Below are 11,255 nucleotides of genomic sequence, written 5' to 3'. Positions count from 1 at the left end.
TGAGATTTCACATCCTGCATGCAGTTTAATGAATCACATAACGTGCAAGAAATACATTAATTTGATTATGTTATCTACATTACATTCAAGTTTTCATATTGAACTATTTAGACAGATTACATGGACTAAATGTTGTATATCAGAAGTTTAGAGTGGCATCAAAATATAAGAAAAGTATATCACATTTCTTAATTACAGTGCACTTTTTTACATGTCATTCTTATTGATATTTAGCACGAGGCAACAGGTTCAAGGAAGAACAAGTACCAATGGCGGAATCATCTATCGGGTCATTTCCTCGTCATTCTTGTTGGTTTTTCCGTAGAAGATGTTCAGCCTGCAAGAACAACACATGAAGTGTCAGCTGATGCATCAACGTACACATATTCAACAGCAAATCTCGGCTCTGCTTTCTGACTACCAGAAAGTCGACGGGGTCCTCTGGTTTGATCCTGGTGCACTCTGTCATGGCCGCAGTGAGCGAGGGCATCACGTACTTCATCAGGTAATTCCTCAGAGGAAGAGAGTGAGCGTCGTGAAGCTCCTTCTCCTGCCGCTGCACCTCTGACAAATTCTCCTGCTAAAAAATGACAAGATCATTCGATTGGATGTTAGAATTTACAACTTATATATATATCAATATTCCAATTACTTGTATTTAGACTATTTCTACTACCGTACTTTTCGGACTATAAACCGCGACTTTCCCCCCCATTTTTTTTGTACAGCTAACGGCCACTAGGGAACCTCCTAAATCTATGGATTTTACAGGTAAAATTAACCACCTTTAACTCTATGGGCTCTATGACCGGTCCGCGCCCGCCACCTTTAAGGGGCGGGCTCCAGCAGGAAAAGCTGGAGGCCGGAAAAGAGTGAGACAGGTCGCGCGCCAAAGTAAAAGTAGAACCGAGAGACAGAACGAGAGCAAGACAGACGGACAATTTAGCGGCTGCGGCTTATATGCAGGTGCGCTTTATAGTCCGAAAAGTACGGTATATTCTATTTCTATTATCTGTGTTATTGTGTTGCACTGTTGAGGAGCCTGTGACATAATAATGTAATTGTCATGACTACACTGTAGCTATGCACACATGACAAGCCTTGAAGCCTTGTAACACGCAGCACGTACCCACTCGTCGTACTGAGCAGCCATCTCAGCCAGCGCTGCTTGGTTCCTGCGTTTCCTCTGAGCAGCCTCTGCAGCCACTTTCTGTTTCCTCTCTTCCTCCTTCTTTCTCTCCTCTTCCTCCTGCTCCTCCCGACTCAGCCCGTAGTTTTTAGGAACCCCCACCAGCTTTGTGATCTTCTTCACAACGTCTGCGTACTCTGGATCATCTGTAGTGACATCTGGAGAGGAACAAGACACCATCACCGTGAAGAAGCACAACCTGTCTCTGCAGAACGTTACGATGTTTGTCATGAGGTTACACTATGAGACGGATTCATGGCGAGAAAGCAGCAAGAAAACGAAAAAGCGCATTTCCATAAATGTTAAAATATGTTTTCAAACAGAAAACTCAAAGTGATATGCTCTTTGAAATGTGAATCAAAGAAATGTGGCGACGACAAAAAGACAAAGACATGCCCATATTTGTCTTAGCTGCATCAAATCAAACTTTAAAAACTGCAAGAAATCACCATTTCTCCGATTTTCTACATTGGAGATAAATATTCTGGAATTGATGCATCTTGCAATAATGTGTTTGTTTTATTTCTGTTTTTCTATGAACTATTTGTCTTTGATTCAAATACCAATATGTTCTGGGTGAATCTCGAGCTCATCGAAGTAGTCCAGCAGAGTTTCCTCGGCGGCACTGAGCTCTCTGTATCTGGTCAGGCGAGAGGAAAGCTGCTCCTCGGTGTATCTCATCTCCTCTGCCACGCTCTGTGGAAGCCCCCGAGCTCTCTGCGTCAGAAAACCATCCGTCGCGTTGAGGGCGAAAACATGCTCTGCAAAACATTAAAACAGTACAATAAGAATGTTTCCTATGAGGAGATAGTTCAGGGGAGTTCATCTGGGTTTCATTTCTGGTCAATTCAAGTAAGAAGTGAATCGAGCACCTGGAGTGATCTGCTTGATGTACAAAGGGGCTTTGATCATCACATCCTGGTTCTCTGGGTCCTCCTCTGAAGGTTACAAACACCACATTAGTTGTTGTTGTTGTAGCATCAAGCAGTTATTACGTGGATGCAATGAAACTTACCAGAGAAAATCAGCTTTCCTTGCTCATAGGTCTTGGGGAAGCCATCGAGAACAAATCCTTGGTTCCTGCACGGCGGCGAATTCAGCTTTTCTTGCAAAATGTCAAAAACCAGATAGTCGGCCAGTCGCCCTGAAGGATCGACACAGATGTTTAATCAGAAAGCAAGGAACTAAATACTCACGATGCACAAACGATCCATCACTAATCGATCTGCAGACAGACTGAATGCAAAGGTCTCAGGAAAATGTTTAAACATGTTCACAACCACGTGTCCGAGATGTGTGGTTGGCTATGGTTGAATACAAATGAAGAACTTAATGTAAAACGTTAAGATGTGTTAAAAGCTGTCATTTTTAATATCTTATAGCATTATGCAGTAGTTTTCAAGTTTGTAGTAATGTCAAGGCAGCTGTATGCAAACATCCCCAACTTTAAGTGTCAATAAAGCAAAATGTTTGTCATTATCTAGTGTTGAGTTTCGCTTACTTACCTGCATTCATTTCCATGCTTTCGTTGCAGATTTCCAGTTGTGTCTTTGCAGCATCAGCCGCTACGTCTTCACTGAAACTTTCAGGGTCAGCTCGGTCAATCCTCTCTTTCTGAAGCATATGGAAAGGAACACAAACAATGAGTGTATCTTTGAGAAATCATTGCTGCTCTCAAAACATTTTCATGACATTTCTTTTCACAGAGATAAACTCCCACCAGAGGGCGGTATACTTGCTGTCGGAGCTGACAGCAGTGAGTGTAACATAGATGCAATGTTTCATTTCACTGACCAGCTGTGTGATCTTCTCCTCGATGACCTCTTTGATCCTGATGTGGTGAATTTTATAATGATTACAGAGCTTTTCTGAAACGGTGGTTTTTCCCACAGCTGGAGGTCCGACCACGCAGATTCTGATTGGCTGAGGAAATAAATATAAAAAAGGATGTCATGACAGCTTCTACGCTACTATTGTAATCTTAATGGTGTTGGGATTGTTGTGGATTTCTTTACAGATCAGCGTTCATACACTTTTTCACCAATGACTTCTCCATGACCTTTACCTAATTTTCCATGACCAAAAGAATTACTCTTTCTCAGCGGAACCACTGAAAATTTGAACATGGAACAGGAAAATAAGGTCTGCATATGAAACATGTGCCTATCTAAAACAAATCCAATAGTAGGCTAACTAGCTTCTACGCGCTAAAGCAACTAAAATCTCTCACCAGCAAAATACCTCGTCAGTTAAAAGCCATTTTACGTTTCATTATTACGATACAGTATTTATTATCATTATAGTATTACTATTTCGGCGATTAGATAACATATAAATTATATTTGATGCAACTTTAGTTACATTTCCATGACTTTTCCAGGTTTGTAATGACCGTAAGAACCCTGACAGATGTATTATTTATCTGTGTTTAACACTCACAAGTAGCTTCCTGGTGTTCTGGTATTCTTCCACAATGTTCGCCATGTTTTCTACCATCCCAGCTACAGACGTCCAGGCGAGACTGAAGGAGTCTTTTATGACAAAACTATCCAGGCGGAGGCTGATATTCAGGTACTCCAATTCCTCTGGCTGAAAATAAATAAATAATCAAGCATAGAGATGTGTTCGTTACGCAATAATGTGACTAGATTCTCATTTATTTTGAATATATTACACATACTGTACCTTAAAAGCCTTCATGCTGATGGCGTCCTGATCTGATAGGAGGTTAATTTCCCCTGGCCCAAGCGTATTGCTTATCATCTGGAGTATTAAGAGCAGAGAATGAGAATTTGTAAGCACTTTTTTGTCATTTTGACTTAGCAAAGCACTATACAAAGTGATAAGAAACACCGAAACATTTTCATTTCATTTCATCGTTTATTTGAAGAGGGACAATGCACATTGATGAGCATCTTTAACAATTAATGCTTCAAAATGTAAATCTGCCGGATTTTAGCTTTGAGCTCATTTCCATCCGTGCACCACATACACCATTTAAGAACATGACATGTATATACATAGCAAACATATGAGCAGCATATACAAGCATTAACCACATGGCAGTACAGTGTAGCAGCTACGACATATAAAGTGCAGGAGAAGATACAAGTGCTTGTGTTAAAGTACATTTAGCGGTGATTGCATGTCTGTTTGTTTCTCAACCATTCTTTGAGTTGACCTTTAAAGCTATTGAGAGTGGGACGATCCCGTATCTCAGTTGGGAGGCTATTCCACAACGAGCTGCCCTTAATGGAGAGGACATTTGGACCGAAAGTGGTCCGTCTGCGGTGGACTTCACAGTCTCCTCTGGCTTCTGACCTAGTGCAGCGTCCAGTGTGTTTTTTGTGGATGAATTCCCCTAAGGGAGGGAGGGGGGGGGGAAGTCCATGTAAACATTTATTAAAAAAACACATGGGGCGAAGCCTGCGAGCTAGTTCAGGCAGTCAACTCGAGCACCAATGATACACATGACGCGTCTCTCTTACAACCAACCAAACACAATCTCCTTAACTTGCCGCTCTATTTAAGCTGCCAGGTCTGCCCGCCTCTGCCTCGCTAATGCTGCGGCGCTGTCACATAGCTGATGCGTTCACGTGCTGCTCGCCTGCCCCCCCCACCACCCCAGCTTCCACCTGTAGGCTCGGGGGACAGTTATCTAATCATCACTCAATGTTCTTTGTACATCTGTGGAGTGATGAGGCCCGAGCCTAGACGCCAAACTCAACTATATACTGCTCTAATAAACATATTAAGAAACACGTGAGTTGTCTGACTGAAATACTTTTAAAAGACTTAACATTTTCAAAACTCAAGAAATTGTGTTTTTCAAGGATGGTACCGTGGTGGTATGAATATGAAAATAACCTGCAATATTGTTTTAAAAACTCCTTCATTGTCAGTTTTATGAAATGAATTGCTGCATTCATGTTAATAACAAGCTGACCTTTACAATTTCCTCTAAGGTGTTCTTGGAGTCATCGACAGCAAGAATGTACTTTGTCCTCGGCCTGAGTTCAATTATGTTTTGGATCACTCTGAAAAAGAAACACAGTTGAGCCCTTCAGCAACCTTAACACAAAGAAAAGAAAATACAGCATCTATACAGAAGTGCAGTGAATGGAAATCACCCTCCGAGGTCATATACGTGAATCATGGGGATGTGATTTGTGCCCCGTCCAAAGAGAGGGACTTGTGGCATCTGCATCAACCAAGACACCTGTTAGAAAACACAAACACATTTCAAATGGTGTTTGAATCCGTTTTTACACAGCCATACAGAATACTGAAGCGTTATCTCATTAATATATACCTTGAAGAAGTAGTGAAAGACGTTCTCTCCCTTTCCGTACTGAAGACCACAAGCTACAACATATCCAGTTAGCTTGGACCTTTTCTGTCAGATTGGAAATCAAACCGTCTGTGATGACTTCAGGCATTGCTATCGTTTGTCTTTTCATAGCAACATTCATTTGTATGGCATGACGGTTGAACTGGACAACATGCTACTACCATGCAGTTAGGATATTTACCTTCATATGTATTAGGGAACTTTTGATCTCAATGTTTTACTTACACCTTTCCCCAGTTCCAGCACGAGCTTCTCCAGATTATGGTGGGTTTTAAAGTTTGGATGCGGCCTTCTTCTTCGAAACTCTTCCTCTGTTAGCAAAACATTTGTTTCTTCCTGAAGAGAGAATATAAAAAGGCGTTGGTTGTGTTTTATGCACAGGACGTGTTTGCCTTCATTTTCCCCAGCAGGCTCACCGGATTCTGAGACTTGGTCATGGCCCAGGTCATCACGCTTGAGACCAGGATGAATATTTTCCGAGATTTGAAGTTCTCAATCTCAGCATGAAGGGCTACATACAAGGAGGTGAAAGAATAGTCTTACATCTTTAGGTACAGAAACCAATGTGTGCTTAAGTCCGTGCACTAAATAACCAGCCTGCTCTCTCTCTCTCTTACCTGTGATTGCCCATGTTGCATCTTCCACCTGCTGCTCTGAGGTGCTTTCTGAGATGTTGTACAACACCACGTCACACTCCAGCAGGCGCTCAAGAAGATCCTCTCGAGTTGGTGACTACCAAAAAGGATTATATAGCCAATTACCCTTTGGTAGTTTAAAAACAAGATCTTAGTACTCTTCCCAGCTCTGGTAAAAGCATCCATTTTGTATTTGTATTATTGGTATATTCACCGTGTATAGTTCAAGCAGAGAGGTTTCTTTATCATCTTTGGTTGAGGAAGTTCCCACTATCTGGAAAACAGGTCCACTTTGTCGGGGGGTCTCCACTGCTTCTGCCTCCTCAGAGTCCTCTCCGGTCACACATGTCGATAAAAACTGTTAAGAAAGTCAGAAAAATGCGAGGTGTGAGAGACATGCCACTTTTCACTAAATATATAACCAGAGGTGGGAAGTTAAGTAACGAAGTACATTTACTGAAGTACTGTACTTTTTTAATGTTGAGATACTTGTACTTTACTTTTGTGTTTCCATGGTATGCTACTTGTACTTCTACTCCACTACAAATCAGATATAAATATAATATAATCAACACTTCAACCAGACTTTATTTACACCTGGAGTAAATTCACAAGCTACCCTGCAGTATACAAAGTCATTAAAACTAGCTGCACCTTTACCAGCTTTGAGAACACTTTAATGCATCAATAATAATAATCAAAACATATCATATCATATGTAGAAATGTACCAATTTGCATAATAACCACTTTTGGTAGTTTAAGTATAGCCTACTTTAAAGCTAATACTTGGTATACTTTTACTTGAGTAATATTTGGATTTCAGGACTTGTACCTGAGTAATTTCCTACACTCTATTACTTCTACTTTTACTCAAGTACAAGATCTGAGTACTTCTCCCACCTCTGCATTTTTAATATATATAACATAATAATAATAAAACATTAGCTACTTAGCTTAGCTTAGCTACCTTGGCGATGTGTTTGGAGGAATACCTGTCGACGTCGTTGATAAAAACACGTTTTTGTTGCTTTTTATCTCCCATTTTAAGAAGTCAAGTAGTTCGGTTACTAATGCCTCTAACTTTTATCATTAATGACTTACTTTATTGCAAAACGAAAGTGTTGTAAAGCTCTAATAAGTAGTCTGCATTTCTGGATAATATATGTTGCGTTGTGTGTCCGTTGCTATGGACTCAATTCAGTTGCTCAGCCAATGAAAGGCCTCGTCCAGACGTCACATCACGTACTTTACGTTCACTACAGTGCTTGGATATAATTGTCGGTTTGAAATGTTTATTTACTAATTGTATGACTTAAGGTGCCACATTGAAGCATTTTGAGATACTTCAATATGTCTACCGATTCTGAATATGATAATGGTGAGCTTTTATGTAACCATACTATTTTCTCCTCATCCATATTAATGTATTAGGTTTACTACTTTTGATTTACGAGTGGATACAGTTAATTTATTCCAATGAGGTCATACAGTAGTGGAAGAAGTACTTTAGTTAAAGAAGAAGAACACAATATAAAAACACTTTTACAAGTAATAGTTGTGCACTATTGTAAAATCCTACTTCAGTAAACTGTAACATCAGTACTTGAGAATATACTTAGTTACATTCCCCTCTGCTGTCACTAATAATCATGTAATGTTCCTCTTCATCACCCCCTATGCAGCTCTTCATCTGAGTTAAGCTCTCTTTATCACACATATGAGACGCAGGACAATGGAACGCTGACATGGAAACTTTCACAGCACTTACATATTTATAGAGCTGAGATTCAGAGAACCTGCTGGCAGTGTTTGATAATGTGTCTGCTCCACAGCAGGTCCCAGCACTCAGGAAACAGAGCCGGCATACATTCAAAGCACAGAGATACTGAAGGCACTGGTGTGATTAGGTGTGTATTGCCATGTATCTACATTAAAGTTAACCAGTTGTTCCTTTTTAAACCGAAGTCCTGTAATTGCTGACACATCACGGCATGCTGAGACATACACTCCAAATAAGAGAGAACTAAAGGAATTTGGGAGTTTAAACCATATTTTATAACACACGAGCCCGACTAATACGTTTTCTGATGTTTTCTGCCCGTTATTAGCTTTATCCAAGAGATGCAGTATTATTATATATTTCTAAATATATTGTTTCTGTACCTATATGTGTCTGTTGTCTGTTTTTATGTTTGTCCTTCAGATGTTATTCGTCCAATTGTACTTGTAATATTGCACATTTTTACTAACTGTCCATCTTGACTATATCTCCTTATATATAACTGTTTAAAACCCTTGCCGATAAACTGAATGGTGAAGATAAGCATTACTGTATATACTGTAGTTGGTATTGTGTTCAAAAATAGTTTTGTTGCCCTAAGTTATTGAAGGTTTTAAAAAAATAATGAGGATATCAGACATCATAAAAATGCAATAACCAAACATTGTTATTGTTCTTCATGTACAATGGAATATATATTTAGGTTATGACATCATTTGACATAACAGTCTCCAATCAGAATGCTGTCACACTTATCCTACTGTATATCCTTGCTGTATATTGAGTTACAATAACAAAATAGCCGCCTGTGTGATTGTTTTGATAAGCATGTCAGCCAGCATGCGTTTGTGGAGCGCTGAGAGAACAGCAGCTGTTTACAGCGGCATGTGGCACATTACGAGGACGGCTGTTGGGGCCAAAGACAACGCTGCATGTAGTCACTGTCTGTTTCTGTAATGTACTCCTCAGCTGTGGCAACGTTTTGGTACTCGATGTGTGCAAAACAAAGCTATCAGACAAGTATCATATGTTTTAAAGTTATGAAAGCTATTACTTATTTGTCCATTTTATAATTTCCACTTAACTAGTAAGACATCTAGACTATGTGGAACTAATACAAATCAGCTTAAGTCAATCAGATTAAAGTACTCTGACCTCGGGGGCAAATTCAGAATAGTTTCCTTTTATCCAAATACCAACAGAGGCTAAATCATTTCTGACATGTTTGTACAAACTTGGATTTAAATGGCTTTCAGCTAGATATTACACATATGTGCACAATCTTTTTGGGTGCATAGTTTTCATATAATGGTACACTGCATTTTCACTGGTAAACAAATCACTGTTGGAGAAAGCCTTTACGGTTAAAAGGCAATTGTTACTTACAGCTGTCTAAGTGTGTGTGTGTGTGGTGTGTGTGTGTGTGTGTGTGTGTGTGTGTGTGTGTGTGCGTGCGTGCGTGTGTGTGCGTGCGTGCGTGTGTGTGGTGTGTGTGTGTGTGTGAGAGAGTGAGAGTGAGAGTGAGGAGGAGGAGGTGAGGGGGGGTGAGGTGCAGAGGGGGCAGCTGTCAGGACAGACAAACCGTGTGCTTCTTCGATGCCCTTATAAGGACGAATGTCCCTCAAAACCATGACCCATTTAAGACATATCTGCTTTATCCTGATAACACCCTGGTGATAGAGATAGGACTCTGCCAGAAAGAGCTTCCTTGACTTGCTGGGAGCTGTTGACAAAACACAGCACTGGTTTTATCCCGAAAACTAAAGTGATGTCTCTGACTGTTTTTCACTCAGCAATGTTACTCTTTACGGCGGTGTGATGTGATTACTCCTCATGATATGGGATGTGTGACCTGTAGGAATCAGGCGCTGTACCTAAACACTGTTACTTGTCTTGATTAATTGATTAATTGATTTCATATAGTTTCTATTTCCACTCCACCAAATGTTAAAGGGAGATGTTGAGGATTATACTTCACTAATTCATTTAATGTATGAAGTTACAGGTTCCTTTTGATGAACAAAGCAAAACATATGATCCCTTTATAAGAAATGATGAATTGCAATAGACAGAAGGCAGTTCTAATTAGCTCCACAACAACAAACAACAACAACATTAAAGCATTGCTTATGCACTAACCAGCCAAAGACAGCCATAGGTATTCTTCTCTTCTTGTGAGTTTTCAGCAACTATCAGTTGGCAACACAATGTGAAGTAACTCTCTGGTACGTAAAAGCTCTGAATAGAAATAGACATGTAGGCTAGCGTTACTAACGTCTCCCTTTGAGGGACATGACAGCACACGGTTACAAATTGAATACTTTCGTGTGTTGATGGTGTATTTACATTCTTATTGCACACACAGTGGATGGATAGTGTTTCCATAATGGGGACTCAGGCAGAGTGCGAGGTGACGAATAAGGAGCCTGAGCTCTGGCGGCAGTCTGCAGCCTCTGGCACCTGTTACACTACATTTCCCTAAAAGGAGACACTGGAGCCAATCAGAGCTCAGAGCTCAGAACCAGCGCTCGCACAGGCCGTCCCAGGGATCTGTCGTCTGCTGGAGGTCTGGGATATGCCTCACCCCCCCTCACCCTCTTACAATATTGCCTCTCAGCTGTCTGGCATGTTTTACGGCCCCCCTTCTTCCTCACACATGCCACGACACTGGCAAACTGTCACTGGCAGGGTCCCTTAGGGTTCCTTAAGGCCTCCTTAACCAGACTGCTCTGACAAGATCTCAGATTTCCACCTCACCCTCCAATCACCCCTTACTGCTTCAGCTTAGTCATATTAGCACATCCCCAGGGAGCTGTAGGCAAGCTCCATAAAGTATGAATGAGAGAAAGAAATATGAACTTATTAAGGGGTTTTCTGAGTGTCCTGATATCTTTGACATCAAATTCAAAGGGCATAAGTTGATTTCAAGGGCGTACATTGCTTAATTCTAAAGGAATCCTCACTATTTGACACCTAAAATATGGTTATATACAGAAGACTACTGTTCAAACCATACATCATTTTCAAAAATGTCCATATTTGGATTTGAGGGCGGCGAGAGAGCGTCTACTCTAAACACACTGGAATTCAGATCAACCTTGAAAACATCCCAACTTTTCAAAAGCCATCCGTCCAGTAAAAGTGTTCATGCACATTCCCTCTTTTCCTCCCTTCTGTCTTCTGCCTTTTTGTCTCCTAGGCAACATGTCTCCAGTATGATGGCGTCCCTGACACAGGATCCACTTTGCTGAACCTTTTTGCTAAGCAACACTTAATTTGGGCTTGTGTGAACTCCTGG

The 11,255-nt window shown here is 40.7% G+C and overlaps 1 protein-coding gene across 1 annotated transcript; it reads right to left on the bottom strand.

The window, feature by feature from the left end:
* LOC117440314 (adenylate kinase 7-like) lies at nucleotides 1-7,363 on the bottom strand. The gene is made up of 18 exons (XM_034076620.1): nucleotides 7,145-7,363; nucleotides 6,390-6,533; nucleotides 6,158-6,272; nucleotides 5,957-6,051; nucleotides 5,766-5,876; nucleotides 5,502-5,585; nucleotides 5,320-5,408; nucleotides 5,136-5,226; nucleotides 3,875-3,952; nucleotides 3,629-3,778; nucleotides 2,984-3,112; nucleotides 2,695-2,803; nucleotides 2,205-2,333; nucleotides 2,062-2,127; nucleotides 1,753-1,950; nucleotides 1,130-1,347; nucleotides 422-580; nucleotides 1-337 (listed from the first exon to the last, which is right to left on the bottom strand). Exons 1-18 carry the CDS (start codon nucleotides 7,217-7,219, stop codon nucleotides 302-304), a joined length of 2,076 nt encoding a protein of 691 aa, XP_033932511.1. The 5' UTR covers nucleotides 7,220-7,363; the 3' UTR covers nucleotides 1-301.
* Nucleotides 7,364-11,255: the final 3,892 nt, after the last annotated feature.

This window comes from Pseudochaenichthys georgianus, chromosome 24 (genome assembly GCF_902827115.2).
Source record: "Pseudochaenichthys georgianus chromosome 24, fPseGeo1.2, whole genome shotgun sequence".
NCBI lineage: Eukaryota > Metazoa > Chordata > Actinopteri > Perciformes > Channichthyidae > Pseudochaenichthys > Pseudochaenichthys georgianus.
This window is presented reverse-complemented; position numbering and strand designations above follow the sequence as displayed.